At 46.1% G+C, this 17,651-nt stretch overlaps 1 protein-coding gene across 2 annotated transcripts in view; it reads right to left on the reverse strand.

The window, feature by feature from the left end:
* Positions 1-226: 226 nt before the first annotated feature.
* Positions 227-17,651, reverse strand: part of LOC147107781 (transmembrane protein 50B) — a 93,390-nt gene continuing 75,965 nt past the window's right edge. For both annotated transcript variants that reach the window (XM_086007084.1, XM_086007085.1), the window contains exons 5-7: positions 16,857-16,949; positions 7,017-7,074; positions 227-926 (exon numbers count right to left, since the gene is read on the reverse strand). In XM_086007084.1, the coding sequence (XP_085863210.1) occupies positions 881-926; positions 7,017-7,074; positions 16,857-16,949 (197 nt within the window). In that variant the 3' untranslated portion in view covers positions 227-880. The remainder of the gene's footprint in view (positions 927-7,016; positions 7,075-16,856; positions 16,950-17,651) is intronic.

Consider the following 17,651-nt stretch of genomic DNA (forward strand, 5'->3'; position numbering starts at 1 on the left):
AAATTTCTCCAGGTGGTTCATCGTTCGTTCATTTAGCACAGCCTCTCAACTTTCCCCACAATGGAAGTCAGGCTGACCAGCCTGGGTCTTGTGTGTGAAATTAGCAATTTAAAATGTGTGTAAAATTAGCAATTTTAAAAGTGTTAAGATGAGGGTCGTTGATAAAATGAAAATCAGCCAGAGTCTCTAAATGATTCATTTTCTCCAGCCTTTTAACAGAACAGAATCAGATTTTTTTGTGAATTTTATTTAACAGAAAACTCCACAAGAAAACATGCCACTGAAGGTTTATTTCATAAATATTGTTCAAGTGAAAAAAAAATAAACCTATTATTTAACAGTGGCAGTCCCGCCTCAGACAACTAAAAATAGATTTTGAGCAAACATTCTGATTCAACAGCAATGCCTTTTAAGTGCTTTTAAAATTTAAAATAGTTAAACAGACAACCCCCTACAAATATTTTGCAAAATCTAAAGTTTACAAGTTTATAATGTTTTGGGGGTGCAGAGAAACAGGTTTAAAAAAAATGCAAAGCAACAATAATTGTAGCAATAATAATTGCAGCGACATACATCTGATATATTATTCGTATTTTTCCAATGAATTTAACTAAGTAAAGGTCATATGACAGTTATCAGCCCACACAGTGCATCATCCTCTGTTTATATGACTCCATGACTTATTCACAAAGCAGTATCAGAATACAAAATATTAAAATGTTCTTGAAATAAAAAGATGAGTTTTTCAAAACTATTTTGAAAATGCTTCATCACTAAAATCAACTTGAATTAATATTTGGCCAAAAACACAAAGCAATGTGTATTTGTAGTTGTCGTTCATGTGCAGAATATCCTGAGTCAATGCTGAGATGGGCAGAGTTTATGCCCAAAGTTCCTCTGTTCTTCCAAACTTATAGATCAGGCTGCTGCAAAACAAGAAAAGGCAAGATGCTTAATAGATTCCTACATTCTTAATCTGGGTGCAAAATGTTTAATCACACTTAGTGAGAGTCAAAATATTAATATTACTGCACATCAAATAATTAAAAAGTCAGGCCCGATGTAGTGATAAGCCACACAGACCAGAAGAATCCAAGTTTGATCTCCAGCATGAGTTAGAGGATTTCAGCTGGTGCAGCAACTGGTTTAGAGGAAAGGGAATGGTGAATCAGCTGTGCTTTCTGTTCCTCACAGCTATCCAGTGACACCTACAGGACCCCAAGTTAGACAGTGCAAACCAGATAAGGTTTGGCTGTGATGGTTTCTATAATTTATATATATTTATATCTATATTCTACCTATTATCAACACACAATGTCTAGGATCAAACATTAAGAATGGCCACCTGGGCAAGCTCCTGGAGTTTTATCAGAAATCATGGAAGCCAGCAATAGTCATCACCTTCAAGAGATGGCTGAGGCCATAACTTAAGCGCGCAATTTAGACTGACACCGAAGGAGTGCCGCACTGGCAAAGGGTGCTGTCTTTCGAATGAGATGTTAAACTGCCTGCTCTGTTGAATGTTAATGATCCCACAGCATTATTTGAGGAAGAGCCAGAGAGCTCTCATCGTGACCTGGCCAATATTTATCCCTCAACCAACCAAAGCAAGATTAATCCATCATTTATTTCATCAGTTTGTGGAGCCTTGTTGTGTGCCATATTTCCCTATGACAAAAGTGACTACAATTCAAAAGTCATTCATTTGTTTTGAAATGTTTTGGTTTGTCCTGAAGGGATGAAAAAGGCTCCATATAAATGTAAGTTTGTTTGCGAAAAGGAGAGAAAGGTGGGGTAAGAGGAGAAATTAGTTCAGAGGAAATAAGCAGCTTTTTCTTGTTTTATAAAATGAGTTTCAGGGTATTTGGTTGCAGGAGGCACCGAGTTTGAAAGTGAGAGGACGCTGAATTATCAAGGATAATTGATAATTATTCATTATCGTAAGGATTCACCAATCTTGGTGTTTCAGCCGTGCGTTTAATTCAGCTTCTGTGTGCTTGTTAGGCTAAGCAAACGTTTTGAGCCAGTACCCTCAATGAAATAATCAGCACTCGCCATTTATGCAAAAATATTTCAAAACAAAATTTTTTTAAAAATTAGGTTTAAATTGTCTAAATTTTAATGATAAAACACCCTCAGCATCTTGAACTTTGCTTTTGCCAATCTTAGTTTAGAAACACTCAAACCTAGTGACAGATACTACAATGGAATTCCTAGCTGCTGAATGTTTTTCATACTATTCACGAGAAAGCAGCTGATCTGGTATGTTGAGTCTGATTGCAAATCTATCTTGCTTATTTCTAGCAATGACGGAATGGTGCCCAAGTACATAATAGCTACAGTGTCACATCTATCCGACGTGAACAGAAGCCAGTATTTTTTTTTTTTTTAATGTGCAGGACTACAATCCATTTACCAGGATCTACATCAGCTACTTGTGAACACACTGGGAATTTCCTCAATCTTCTCCCAATCCGCTGCCATAACTTCACCACAAGTGTAGTAGAAACCCCATTTGTGTGTAAACAGGGTTTCCGGTTGAGTAGCTGAGGAAATTCCCGGCCATGGAAACCTTAGCTTCCAAACTCACTATCCAATCTATATATAAAAGTAAGCAGCGGTCATCATTTCCAGTTAAAGGTGGGAGGAAACTTTATTAACATCTTCACACTAGAATTTCTGGAGATCTCTGGTGTGGCTTGTATCCAGGGCAACTATTTCCACTTGTGGTCTGGAATGTGCCCCGTTGCGGGGAACATACAGAGCACTAGCAGCAGTAATGAAACTGTATATGCAAGCTTGCCCCTGTTGACATTATCCTCTGGTGGCACGAGGAGACCCACCTCGTGAGATTCTTGCAAAATTGTGACTTCTTCCTGTGCTGCAGTTTTTAATTAGGGAATGCAGGTTTTTTCCCCCCTCCAGTTCCAATTTTCTCCTGTCCTCCATTGAAGACACCGAGTCTTGCTTGGGTACAGTTCCAAAGTGTCAAGAGTATCTGTTGCCATACAGTAGTTCATTGAAATGGAGATTGTAGGGTGTCAGAAGCAACTTAACCAAGGAAACCATCACATTGTCTGGCCCGACGTGGTCAGTGTATGCATTCTCTCCAGAAGGATAAACTGGGTTACAGTGACATGCACGGATAGTGGCTGATCTTTTTCCCCATCCTAGCCCAGGGTGCTGAAGCTAATTTTACCCGTTAAGCCATTGGGAAAGCTGTTAAAATTTTGTTTATGTGATACTGAAAAGTAGAACTATATTTTGCAGCAATCGGGTGGCTCATAGAAGGATACAGCACAGGAGGCCATTTGGCCCATCGTGCCTGTACTAGCTCTTTGGTAGAGCTATCCATTTAGTCCCACTCCACTGCTCTTTCCACATAGTCCTGCAATTTTTTTTCCCCTTCAAGTATTTATCCAATTCCCTTTTGAAAGTTACTATTGATTCGGCTTCCACCGCCCTTTCAGGCAGTGCGTTCCAGATCACAGCAACTCGCTGTGTAAAAAAATGTTTCCTCATGTCGCCTCTGATTTTTAGCCAAACACCTTAAATCTGTGTCCTCTGGTTACCAACCCTCTGCCTTCGTATATAAAGATTGCGTAGCATACTTTAAAATACAGTATTATTATAGCTAAGTCCCCAGGGAAGAAGGGTCTGTTGCTTACAATACCTTTGGTCTCTACAAACTGCAATTAATAAAAAGGAACTGAAACCAAGCTGATCAGGCTTTCTTGAAAATAAGGTACAACAGCAGCAAACTACACTAAAAAAAGTTAAATCTCCAGTTAGTGCTAATAATGCAAAGCTACAAGAATTTTAAAAAAAATATCCAGTTTCAAATACAAATTGCAGGGCACAGAGCACTCATCATTTGTTGCTCAATTTCTAAAATTCTAATTCAAAAACACCATTTTGGAAGAGTAAAAACAGTTAGGTAACCATTTTAATTTGCATAACTAAAATACAGTATGTTGCATACGGGCAATCCAAGAACTACATCAAGCTTGGCAGGTTGTTGGTCAATTGGGAAGTGGGGGTAAAAATTCACTAGTACCTTTCTCAGATTCATGACTTTAGCTAGAGTAGTCTGATTGCTGTGAGCGGGGTAGGACCTGAATGGATGGGATCCAAACAGAGAGGTTTGGGAAAGAGTCGCATGGATCTGGGAGGAGATGACATGTGTACGGATAACCGTAGCTGTCGTAAAGACAGCGGGGTTTGATTGACAGCTGGCGTCATATCCGGGGGCGGGATCCGACGCCATCTTGGCCATGCTTGAAGTACTGTACTACGGGACAGAGTCAAGACTGAATAAATGGCACTCCACTACAACTGCTTGGGAGACTCGTAATTACATTATTAAGATAACATTACAACATGTCCAAGGATCTTCGAAAGGAAAGGAAGGCTAGTGATGGGGCAATAGTTGGGAGAGAATGGATGGGTTGAGGATAGGTTTTCTGAGGAGGAGGGTAATGATGGTGATTTCGAAAGGGGAAGGAAAATGAAGAAACAGGACCACTTACAATGTCAGCAAGCATAGAGGCCAGGAGGGGTAGTTTAGTGGTCAGGATTTCAGTGGGGTGGGCTTCAAGTGAACAGGAGCATGGTCTTTTCAATGAGCTAAGCTTGGAGAGGGCAGAAAGGAAAGAGGGAATAGAAATTGTAAAGTGACAGGGGATCAGGGGTAGAGTGGATGGGAGACTTCAGTTAATTAAGAGCACCGAGGGAGGTAGCAGCAAAGGCATGGTCTCGGTCTTAGATAAAAAGAAATCTAGAAGCTCTTCAACAACAACTTGCATTTATATAACGCCTTTAACGTAGCAAAATGTCCCAAGGCACTTCACATTAGGTACAGGAGGGCAAGGGGGAAACTGCATTTCGAGAGAGAGAGAGAGAGAGAGAGAGAAAAAGAGAGAGAAAAGGAGCCTTGGGGTTCTCTGTCCTGCAGGGAAATCTTGGAGGAGGAGGAAGAGGAGTATTTCATTGAGGAAAGTGAGGCACAGCAAGACACTATCCAGGACAAAGCAGCCTGCTTGATTGGCACCCAACCCACCACCTTAAACATTCACTCCCTCCACCACCGGCGTACCATGGCTGCAGTGTGTACTATCTACAAGATGCACTGCAGCAACTCGCCAAGGTTTCTTCACCAGCACCTCCCAAACATGCAACCTCTACCACCTAGAAGGACAAGGGCAGCAGGCGTATGGGAACATCACCACTTCCAAGTTCCCCTCCAAGTCACACACCATCTTGACTTGGAAATATATCACCTTTCCTTCATTGTCGCTGGGTCAAAATCCTGGAACTCCCTTTTAAAAAAAAATTAGTTTATGGGATGTGGGCGTCGCTGGCAAGGCCAGCATTTATTGCCCATCCCTAATTACCCTCGAGAAGGTGGTGGTGAGCCACCTTCTTGAACCGCTGCAGTCCGTGTGGTGAAGGTACTCCCACAGCGCTGTTTAGGTAGGGAGTTTCCAAATTTGATGTCATACTCAAACATGAAAATGCTCAATATCCTCAGATACTTGAGAGTGAATGGAAAATCCTTCAATGTCTCAGTTGGTTACAGTAGCATGCTACTAACATATACAGATCAGAAGGTCCCAGGTTCGATTTCCATTCTGCGCTGTTAGCTAATCTCCGCTGGGGGAAAACAGTTAGGGTTATACAACTGGCTCCATGTCTTTGGGCTGGGTATCGAAAAAGAAATTAACTAGGGTTTCTGCTCATCACTATCCAGTGAACCCTGCTGGAAAAATCACTTATGAAATACCCAGCATGGTCAAATTGTCTGCCAGCACTTACTGACTAGGCTTACACATAAAGATGAAGGACGACCACTTGAACAAGATAATGATGGCATACCAGGCTAGCAGAACTAGAACTACAACACAGTAAAATATAGCAGCTTCAGAAGAGGAGGGGAGAGAAAATTGGATGCCTGGTAAAAATACGTACTACATTTATATAACACCACTGCCTATGCTGCCAATGGTGAACATTAATGGGTACCACCGATGACAGTGGATGCTGCCATTTTGCACACCAGTACAGGCCAAGTGTGTAATTTTCCCATTGCTGGCCTTTCCAGGCTCTCTTCTCCACCCCCCCCCACCCCATGCTTACAACATGGAAACATGCTGTTCCGCGCAACCAGTTCAAGTTGGTTTATCTTGCGCACGAACAGTCCTAATCCTATGAGCTCGCCCTGATTCCATATCCCTTTTTTCCCCTCAGATAGCGTTGCTTAGGGGAATAGATAGATGAAGAATAGGAGTGGCAAGGATAGAACCTTGGGTCATGGCTAACGTTGGGCAGAGCCAAGGTTGTGGGCATAGGATGAGATCCCATTGCAAGAGGGGAGGTACTGGCTATGTTGTGAAAGACAAGACTGAAACAATGAGACAGCAGTGCCATGGAGATAGGCAATGGTGGAGAGGTGGTGGTCGACCGTGTTTAAAGCTGCAGAGAGATTGAGCAGGGATATAGCATCATGGTCACAGTCACACAGAATGTTGTTGGCTTTGACCAGGATGGTCTCATTGCTGTGGAATGAGATGGAAGCCAGACTGTCTGGATTTGAATAGGGAGCAGTGAGCAAGGAGTTGAGTGGTGACAGCACTTTCCAGAACCTTAAGAGAAAGTGGAGGTTGAAGTTGGGGATTGTTAGAGGGCGGAAGAGTCAAGGTTACACTTTAAGGAGTCGAGGAAGCGGGCAGGCAATTTTGAACAAGAGGGGAAACAATGCCTGATGAGAGGGAGCACTTGAGGATGGTCAGCAAGCCTTAAGACGAGGCGGGATAATTTGAGTGGTTAGGAGCAGAGTTGGCAGGGGATCAAGGAAGCTGCAGGTGGGCTTCACAGAAGAGACAAGTCTGGTAAGGGCATACAGCCTGGTAAAGAATGTTTGAGGTTCAGTTAGTGTTTTGTAAACAGGATACTATTAGGCCTCTGTCTGAGTAGCCATGCAGTAACTGACCATTTCCTGAGTGAAATGACCCACTTACCTAAAAAATATTAATGCATTCTGAAAGAACACAGCCAGGCCTGGATACACATTAGCCTCTGCAAGAAAAAGTATAGGAACATTAACCAAGGAAACAGATTAGATTTAGAACATAAATGGACCAGTTAGATGACACGGATTTTGTCATCTATTTTAATCTGTTCATTTGATTTTACTGACTTCTAGAAATAGTTTGTAGCTATAGATCTTTATTGCAGCAAAACAAAAATTAAGCACAAAAGCAAGCTAAGTGAAAAGAATCTATTTTAACTTCATTTGACTGACTAAAAGCACTTATAAGACTTGTTGATATACACACATCAACTGATCACTTATTAGTAATAGTTTATTTCATGTACCTGTAAATAGAATAATTAAAATATTAAGTTGCACTTGTTCTATAGTGAAGATTTTACTTCATGTGGTACAATTTACTTCATATCTCAGTCCACCAGTAAACAGAAGAAAATAAAATAAAAATGGATTAACAAGGTTGACTTGTTTTTTGATGGGAGTGGGGAAGAGGGGGTAAAATAAAGAGAGAATCTTTTGAGCTTGTCAAAATGAATGGAGCGCATTATTTATTTTGCATTCCAGACACAACATGGGCCGTAGTAACCTTCTACTTCACTGCAGCATTTTCCCTAAACTAAACCACGAGAACAGCACCTGCCACTCTTCCAGTCTGAATTTTTTTTATACCAACCATTCCTGTGTTTTCTTAGAATGAGACTGTAGGAGTCGCTGGAAATCAACAGACTGCGAGACTTTCGTAGCAGCAAAGAAAAACGCGTGTTAGCTTTATTAACTCTCCGCATGGACTGAGGGACTCGGCCTTGTCGCAGGGCTATGACGTCATCACACAATCGACGACTCTTAAAAGGGACCCTGCCCCGATAACCCAACCAAGTTCCGTACATAACGTGGAGCGATAACAACATTGGCTATACATAGTGAATTGTGTTACTGTCCCTATGTGGTCTCCGCCACATATGTCCCCCCAGAATTCACGAGAACTGGCAATGTCAGTCGTCGAGGGGCCCGGATCACGCGGCCGAAACGGCTCCTTAGGTCCGGGGGGGGGGGGGGGGGGGGGGGGGGTCGCAGGTGGGTCCCTGGGCGCTCGGTGGTGGACTGAGGGTGCAGAAGCCGGAGGTCGGCCCCGCCGCGGGGGCTGAGCCAACCCAACGGGTCGGTCCAGATCCAGGTGGGCCGGCATAAGACGGTCCACGGAAATGTAGTCCAGCTTACCGCCGACATCCACCACGAAGGCCTTGTCCCCGGCTTCCAGGACGCGGAATAGTCCGTCGTAGGGTGGGTGAAGAGGTCCCCGGTGGGCGTCGTGGCGGACAAAAACGTATTCCGCCGCACGAAGGTCGGGCGGAACGTGGGACTGAGGGAGACCGTGCTGCGACGTGGGCACTGGCGTGAAAACCTTGGTGTTGTCCAGGAGGGCGGACCGCTGACGGGCTGCGGACCAAGGGTCTGTGGCGTTGGGGACGAAATCCCTGGGAACCCGCAGTGGCTGCCCGTAGACGAGCTCGGCGGACGAGGACTGGAGGTCCTCCTTGGGGGCGGTCCTGTATCCCAGCATGACCCACGGGAGTCTGTCGATCCAACTGTTGTCCCGGAGGCTGGCCTGGAGCGCGGCCTTCATGGAGCAATGAAACCGTTCGCACAGCCCGTTAGCCTGATAGTGATATGCGGTGGAGTCTCAACCCGAGGCCTTGGGCGACAGCGTTCCAGAGCTCCGATGTGAACTGGGGCCCCCGGTCGGAGGAGACGTCAGATGGGGCGCCGAACCGGGCGACCCAAGTGTTGATGAACGCCCGAGCCACATCGGCGGACGTTGTTGACGACAGCGGGACGGCTTCCGGCCATCGGGTGGTTGTGTCGACCATCGTGAGGAGGTGGGTGAACCCGCGGGAGGGCGGCAGGGGCCCCACTAGGTCCACGTTAACATGGTCGAACCGCCTCTTGGGCACCGCGAAAGGCGCCAATGGGGCCTTAGTATGGCGATGCACTTTCGAGCGCTGGCATACCACACAGGTATTGGCCCAGTCGCGAATGTCCTTCTTGAGCCCGTGCCAGACGAACTTAGCCGCCACCAGCTTCTGTGACGGCTTCCTGCCCGGGTGGGAAAGGCTATGGACGGCGTCGAAAACCTGCCGTCTCCACCCGTCGGGGCGTGGCTGCACAGCGGAGACGTCGTACAGGAGCGTGGTGCCGGCATCGTCAAACGCGACGTCCGCTAACTGAAGGCCCGTGACAGCCGTCCTGTAGGCCTGGACGTCCAGGTCGGAGGCCTGGTCGGCCGCCATGCGGGTGTAGTCGATGCCGAGGTGTACAGCGCTGGCGACGGCCCGGGAGACAGAGTCGGCGACGAGGTTGTCTTTCCCAGCCACATGCTGGATGTCCGTCGTGAACTCAGAGACGAAGGAAAGCTGGCGCTGCTGACGGGCCGACCACGGCTCGGAAACTTTGGCCATGGCGAAGGTCAACGGTTTGTGGTCCACGAACGCCATGAACGGGCGAGCCTCCAGCAGGAAACGGAAGTGTCGGATGGCGAGGTAGAGGCTGAGAAGCTCGCGATCGAAGGAGCTGTACTTCCGCTCGTTGGGGCGGAGCTGCCGGCTGAAGGCGGCGAGCGGCTGCCAGGTGCCGTTGACCCACTGTTCGTGGACAGCGCCGACAGCATAGTCCGAAGTGTCAGTGGTGAGCGCGATCGGCGCATCGGGCAACGGATGCGCCAGCATGGTCGCGTTAGCCAGGGCCCTTTTCGTGTCCGTGAAAGAATTGGCCATCTCCTCGGACCAGTCGACGGCGATCTTGCCTTTGAGGGCCTCGTAAAGGGGCCACATAAGCTGGGCTGCCCGGGGAACGAAGCGATGATAAAAGTTCACCATGCCCAAAAACTCCAGCAGGGCCTTCACGGTGAGGGGTCGCGGAAAATCCTTCACGGCCTCCACTTTCGACGGCAGTGGCACCGCCCCGTCCTTCGTGATGCGGTGCCCGAGAAAGTCGATCGAGCACAGCCCGAACTGGCACTTGGCCGGATTGACGATTAGGCCATGCTGGCTGAGGTGTTCGAAGAGAGTCCGGAGGTGGGACACATGCTCCGTCCTGGAGGCGCTGGCGATGAGAATGTCGTCCAGGTAGACGAACAGGAATGGCAGGTCCCGTAACACGGTGTCCATTAGGCGTTGAAAAGCCTGAGCGGTGTTTTTGAGACCGAATGGCATGCAGAGGAATTCGAACAGCTTGAACGGGGTGATCACCGCGGTTTTCGGGACGTCCTGCGGCCGGATAGGGACCTGGTGGTAACCCTGAACGAGGTCCACTTTAGAGAAAACAACTTTCCCAGCCAGGCGGGCGGAAAAGTCCTGGATGTGTGGAATCGGGTAGCGGTCGGGGGTCGTAGCGTCATTGAGGCACAAGTAATCGCTGCACGGGCGCCAACCGCCGCCTGGTTTCGGTGCGATATGGAGGGGCGAGGCCTACGGACTGTTCGACCGGCGAATGATGCCGAGGCGCTCCATCGTGTCGAACTCTGCTTTAGTGATGGCGAGTTTCCCCGAGTCGAGGCGCCGAGCGTGGGCGTAGACAGGCGGACCGGTGGTCAGGATGTGGTGTTCTACCCCGTGCTTGGTGGCGGCGGACGAGAAAGTGGGCTTCGTGAGGTCCGGGAACCCGGCGAGGAGGCGGGAAAACGCGTCGGAGGCTGAGAGTGCGCTGGACAACTTCGTCGTGCCGGAACCACTGAGCGAACACGGGAGCTAACTGAAAGTCTCAGCGTTGACGAGACGTCGGTTCTTAACGTCCACCAAAAAACCATTGGCGCAGAGGACGTCAGCGCCGAGAAGGGGGGTGGACACTTACGCTGTAACAAAGTCCCAAGCGAAACGCTGCCCGCCAAAACACAGCGCCACGCTCCGTTTCCCAAAGGTATGGATGGAACTGCCGTTGGCAGCTTAGAGGGCGGGGCCGTGGTTCCCCCCCTGTATGTCTACGGTTGACGCAGGCAGGACGCTCACCTGGGCACCCGTGTTGCAGAGGAAACGACGGCCAGAGTCAGTGTCCGTAATGAATAACAGACTACCTGAACGGCCGACAGCCATGGTAGCTAATGAGTGGGCCTTCGCGTTTCCCGACGCGGTAAAGCTGCACGGGGGCCGGCACCACTTAGCTTTGGGGCCGAACTGCGCGTGGTAGAAGCACATGCTTGGGGGCTGCCGCCGTTGGGCTGTGGTGGTGGGGGCAGGGCCCCGCATGGCCCCGCAGTACTGTTGCCCGGCGGAGAAAAATGTGTCGGCCTCCTTGGCCAGGTCGCGGAAATCACTAATATGAGAGTTGGCTAAAGCCGACCGTACCTGCCCTGGCAGCTGTTGTAGGAACAGTTCTCTGAAGAGGAAGCACGGCTTGTGCTTGCCCAGGAGGGTTAACATGTGGTCCATCAGTTCTGAGGGCTTGGAGTCGCCAAGCCCGGGTAGAGAGAGAAGCTGGCGTGCGCGCTCGGGTTAAGTTAGTCCAAAAGTCTCTAGGAGGTGCGTTCTCAGCGTCGCAAATTTGTGGTGCTCCAGGGGGTCCTTGAGCAGGCTCACGACTCTGGCCACGGTGGAGCTGCCGAGAGCAGCGACGACGTAATAATACTTCGTGTCGTCCGCGGTGATGTCCCGGAGTGCAAACTGAGCCTCGGCCTGGGCGAACCAAGCGGCAGCCTGTCGTTCCCAAAACTCCGGTAATTTGAGAGAAACGGCGTTCGTCGCCATCTCGGATAAAGTCTTTGGAAACGTCCAAAAGAGAAACGGGGTCACCAATGTAGGAGTCACTGGAAATCAACAGACTGCGAGACTTTCGCAGCAGCAAAGAAAAACTCGTGTTAGCTTTATTAACTCTCCGCATGGACTGAGGGACTTGGCCTCGTCGCAGGGCTATGATGTCATCACACAATCGACGACTCTTAAAGGGACCCTGCCCCGATAACCTAACCAAGTTCCGTACATAACGTGGAGCGATAACAACATTGGCTATACATAGTGAATTGCGTTACTGTCCCTATGTGGTTTCCGCCACAAGGCCATCAATTTAATGTGATTGTGCGGTTGACTCATTTCATGAAGAACTTGAATGAGACTTCGAATTGATTCACACAAGTCTTCATTCTTCACCAGCTACGAGTCCTTTCAGATCATTAGTCTGGGCTGTATTCAAATCCAGCCCCCATCAAATGTTTTAGTTGATTTAATATTTTACTCCTAAAAAGTCAAGCATAGAACTGTAGTACTTTCAGATTTGGTAAATTAGGTTAAATCTGCTCCTATTTTCTTTCTATTTTTGCTTCCCCCCCCCCCCCCCCCCCCAAGTCCAAGAAGCACTGACTTGAGCATATCTGGCACCCAAATGGCTTGGCCATCCTTCACTAGATCTGGTTGGACCACTTCAAGCTTTACTCCTCTGCAAAAACCGCCCATTACTCTAGGATGATCCTGGAGAGCAAAGCTAGGCTGTTTTCCACTACCATCCACCTCCTTAAACTCTTCTTGCCCTAACATCAAGAATCCATCCTTGGCTCCCTCCTCGCTCTCATCTACATGCTGCCCCGCGACGACTTGCAGAATTCAGGATTTTTTTTGGCCATCTTTCCACAAAAATGATTTGGGGAAGAGAGAGATAATGTTGTATTTTAAAAAGCAATGCATATTCTCGTCTGTTTAAAAAAAGAGGGGGTACCCAAAGGGTGGGTAATATGCTTATAGGAAGTTGTTTTTCCCCCACAAAGTAAATAATAAATAATTTGGTAGCATTTCTGGGTAACAGGAAAACATCTCTCACCCATTGTGTTGGAAAATCTTTTGATCGGTCTCTGTGAACCGGGGGTTAAGAAGAGACAGTCACCAAAAAGGCAGTATAAATTTTGGAAAGAGGACACTGCACAGGAAGTCAGGCAACAAATGTCTGTGAAAGACAGGAAACTGCAGGAAGAGGAGGTTCTGCCATGGAGTGTAGAGCAGAATTCAGAGGAATTATTCTGTTCAAATTAAGAAAGCAACCCACCAGTTGTGGGGTACTGTCACAAACTTAGAAACATAGACAAAAAGGAGCAGGAGTAGGCCATTCGGCCCTTCGAGCCTGCTCCACCATTCAGTGTTCATGGCTGACCCTCTATCTCAATACCATATTCCCGCTCTCTCCCCATACCCCTTGATGCCTTTTGTGTCTAGAAATCTATCTATCCCCTTCTTAAATATATTCAGCGACCTGGCCTCCACAACCTTCTGTGGTAGAGAATTCCACAGGTTCACCACCCTGAGTGAAGACATTTCTCCTCATCTCAGTCCTAAATATCCTACCCCGTATCCTTAGACTGTGACCCCTCATTCTAGATCCCCCAGCCAGGGGAAACATCCTCCCTGCATCCAGTCTGTCTAGCCCCGTCAGAATTTTATACGTTTCAATGAGATCCCCTCTCATTCTTCTAAACTTTAGTGAATACAGGCCTAGTCGACCCAATCTCTCCTCATATGACAGTCCTGGCATCCCAGAAATCAATCTGGTGAACCTTCGCTGCACTCCCTCTCCATGGCAAGTATATCCTTTCTTAGATAAGGAGACCAAAACTGCACACAGTATTCCAGGTGTGGTCTCACCAATGCCCTGTATAACTGTAGTGTGGAGATGCCGGAGTTGGACTGGGGTGGACAAATGTAAGAAGTCACACAACACCAGGTTATAGTCCAACAGCTTTATTTGAAATCACAAGCTTTCAGAGCGCTGCTCCTTCGTCAGGTGACGAAGGAGCAGCGCTCCGAAAGCTTGTGATTTCAAATAAAGCTGTTGGACTATAACCTGGTGTTGTGTGACTTCTTACATCTGTATAACTGTAATAAGACATCCTTGCTCCTGTACTCAAATCCTCTTGCAATGAAGGCCAACATACCATTTGCCTTCCTAACTGCTTGCTGCACTTGCATGTTTGCTTTCAGTGACTGGTATACAAGGACACCCAGGTCCCTCTGTACGTCAACATTTCCCAATCTATCACCATTTAAATAATACTCTGCCTTTCTGTTTTTCCTACCAAAGTGGATAACTTCACATTTATCCATGTTATACTGCATCTGCCATGTATTTGCCCACTCACTCAACTTGTCTAAATCGCCTTGACGTCTCTTTGCATCCTCCTCGCAACTCACAATCTCACCTAGTTTCATGTCGTCAGCAAACTTGGAAATATTACATTTGGTTCCCTCATCCAAATCATTGATATATATTGTGAATAGCTGGGGCCCAAGCACTGATCCCTGTGGTACCCCACTAGTCACTGCCTGCCACCCCGAAAAAGACCCATTTATTCCTACTCTCGGTTTCCTGTCTGTTAACCAATTTTCAATTAATTACAGTACAGTATATTACCCCAAATCCCATGTGCTTTAATTTTTGCACACTAACCTCTTATGTGGGACTTTATCAAAGGCCTTCTGAAAATCCAAATACACCACATCCACTGGTTCTCCCTTATCTATTCTACCAGTTACATCCTCAAAACATTTCAGTAGGTTTGTCAAACACGATTTCCGTTTCATAAATCCATGCTGACTTTGTCTAATCCCGTTGATATTTTCTAAGTGTCCTGTTATCACATCCTTTATAATAGACTCTAGCATTTTCCCTATGACTGATGTTAGGCTAACTGTAGTTCCCTGTTTTCTCTCTCCCTCCTTTTTTAAATAGTGGGGTTACATTTGTCACCCTCCAATCTGCAGGAACTGTTCCATAATCTATAGAATTTTGGAAGATGACAACCAATGCATCAACTATTTCCATGGCTACCTCTTTTAGTACTCTGGGATGCAGATTATCAGGCTCTGGGGATGTATCAGCTTTCAGTCCCAGTAATTTTTCTAGCACTATTTTTTTCCAATACTAATTTCCTTTAATTCCTCCTTCTCACTAGACCCTTGGTTCCCTAGCATTTCTGGGAAGTTATTTGTGTCCTCTTCCATGAAGACAGAACCAAAGTATTTATTTAATTGCTCCGCCATTTCCTTGTTCCCCATTATAAATTCTCCCATTACTGACTGTAAGGGACCTACATTTGTCTTCACTAATCTTTTTCTTTTTACATACTTGTAGAAGCTTTTACAGTCCGCTTTTATGTTCCTTGCAAGTTTACTCTCATACTCTATTTTTCTCCTCTTAATCAATCTCTTGGTCCTTTTTTGCTGAACTCTAAACTGCTCCCAATCCTCAGGCTTGTTACTTTTTCTGGCAACTTTATATGACTCCTCTTTGGATCTAATACTATCCTTCATTTCTTTTGTTAGCCCTGGTTGGGCTGCTTTTCCTTTTGTTTTTATGCTATTATGTAAAGATAAGTTTTACTGATTTAATTAAGAGAATCTGATCTTAACTATTGCTCTGCACATTTATCTTATAGCGAAGTAAGCTGCTTAACAATTAAAACCAAATCTCATTTTATCGACTGTAACCTCCTCCAGTGCTACAACCTTTCCCCCCCAAACTCTCCATTACTCTGACTCTAGGCTCTTGTGCAACTCTGCCCCCACCCACCCCCACCCCTCAATTAGTGGCTGTGCCTTTAGCTACCTAGGCCCCATGCTCTGGAATTCTCTCCCTAAATCCCTTCACAACTCTCTTCTTTTAAGACCCTCTTTAAAACATACCAATTTTACCAAGTTTTTGGTCACCTCTCCTAGCAATTCCTTCCATGGTATGGCATCCATTTCTTTACCGTACATATTTGAAAAGCGCCTTGGGACATTTTTCTATGTTAAACATGATATATAAATAAGAATTGCTGTTATTGACTACAGATGGCAAAATGGGTAGCAATTCAAGTTAGGGGGAAAAAAATGGAGAAAACAGACAACATTGTGTCATAACTAATTCAATGAGTTTTAACACTGTGCATAATCCTGTCTTAAGTGTTTGACCAAAGCCACATTGGAGTAATTGTGGAATTACTCAACTACAGAACAATTTATAATAGCTTCAGTCCACTTATTGAAACAATTGTATTTCCAATATGTTCCTTCCTTGCTTCTCTTCTGCCCCTCCCACCAAGTCATGTTTTTCTCTCTCACTTTTCTGACTTCTCATGGCACATACATTTCTGAGGCAGATAGGCTTCCTGCTTTCAGGGACTCGCCAATACCTCACTTGAGAAAGTATCTAGGGGCCAGGCAGCTCTGGATGACATCCCCTTCCATTTGTCTATATTCTCCAAGAAGAGGTAAACTTTTCCCAAACTGAGGAGAAATTTCTTAATGCAGAGATCTGTTAGAGCCACAGAGTGATTTGTCACGGAGTAGTTGAGGCAGACAGCATTGCGTCTTTTAAAGGGAACAGTAGATAAACATTTGAAGCAGAGGAAGATATAGGACTATGGGGGGACTGTAGGGCAGTGAGATTAATTTTGATTTGCTTTAGCAAAGAGTCAGCACAGAAACGATAGGCCGAGTGGACTCAATCTGTGCTGTAAACTTCAATGGCTTCTCCTGTTGAAGGCCCAGAGGAGAATGGAATGCATATCAGGGAATAAAGGAAGCCCATCATCCTACCATCCTGAGGGAATGGGATTCATACAACAAAGCACTGCATCACTGACATTATACTTCCCAATGTTTTTCAACTGTGAAATGTAATTGGATCTGAATGGACAGGGCCAATCTTCATCTAAAACAAATCCTCCAGCCAAAATAAAGGTGCATACAGAATGTCCAGCCAACCTTAGCTAGACATTTGCTTGGGTGTTACAATACTAGTAAATGTTTACAAAGTCAGCGATCATTTATAGGACCATTTAAAAGATACTACTTACTAGGTACAACATACGCCCCAAATAGGATCCACATGGAAGCTATGAGAGATCCAAACATTAGCATGAAGCCAATGAAAAGCCAGATTCTGGCACCTGTGAAAGAATGCAAAAATGTGACTGCACAAGTAAATATACACATTGAACTCCTGTAACAAAAAGGGAAAAACCCTTTTCCAAAGCTGCACTTGTATTTGTTCAGTTTAGTAAATTATACAAACAACCTTTTCAATTGGTTCTGATTACTTTTTCCAATGGCTGGGGAAGCTTTGGACAGATGAGTGGTAACAGAACTGCTTCATTCCTATGCTGGAGGTGGGGAAGGGGGAAGAGCACCATATCAGCCAGACTGATGGCCACCTCTTCTACCCTCACTGATGCAGGAGAGGGAGAGTGAGGGAAAAATAAAAAAGTAGATAGAATATCTGTAAGGGCCAGGAATACAAAAATGATGTTGCTGGCTGTACAAGTAGGTTGCCAGCTCAAACTACTCACAGCAAAGCAGCAGCTTGTGAAATCTATGGAGGTTGCCACCTATGTTTGCCATCAGTAGTGTAAGTGAGAGGAGAGAGAGAGAGAGAGAGAGAGAGAGAAAGTAAACATTTGGAGGAGAAAGAGAGAAACAATGCCCGAGAGGGAGCAGTCGATGATTTTGGCAAACATTGTAATGAGGAGGGGTAGTTGAATGATGACAAGCCTTCAGGAAGAGGTCACGGTAGCAGTTAATTAATTAAGTAATTCACCAGGGAGCTTCAGAGGGTCTTGAAGTAGAGGTAGGAGGGGTGATAAATGGTGAGG

The sequence above is a fragment of the Somniosus microcephalus genome, chromosome 14 (genome assembly GCF_052327205.1).
Source record: "Somniosus microcephalus isolate GS21.2 chromosome 14, FLI_Smic_1.0, whole genome shotgun sequence".
Taxonomy (NCBI): domain Eukaryota; kingdom Metazoa; phylum Chordata; class Chondrichthyes; order Squaliformes; family Somniosidae; genus Somniosus; species Somniosus microcephalus.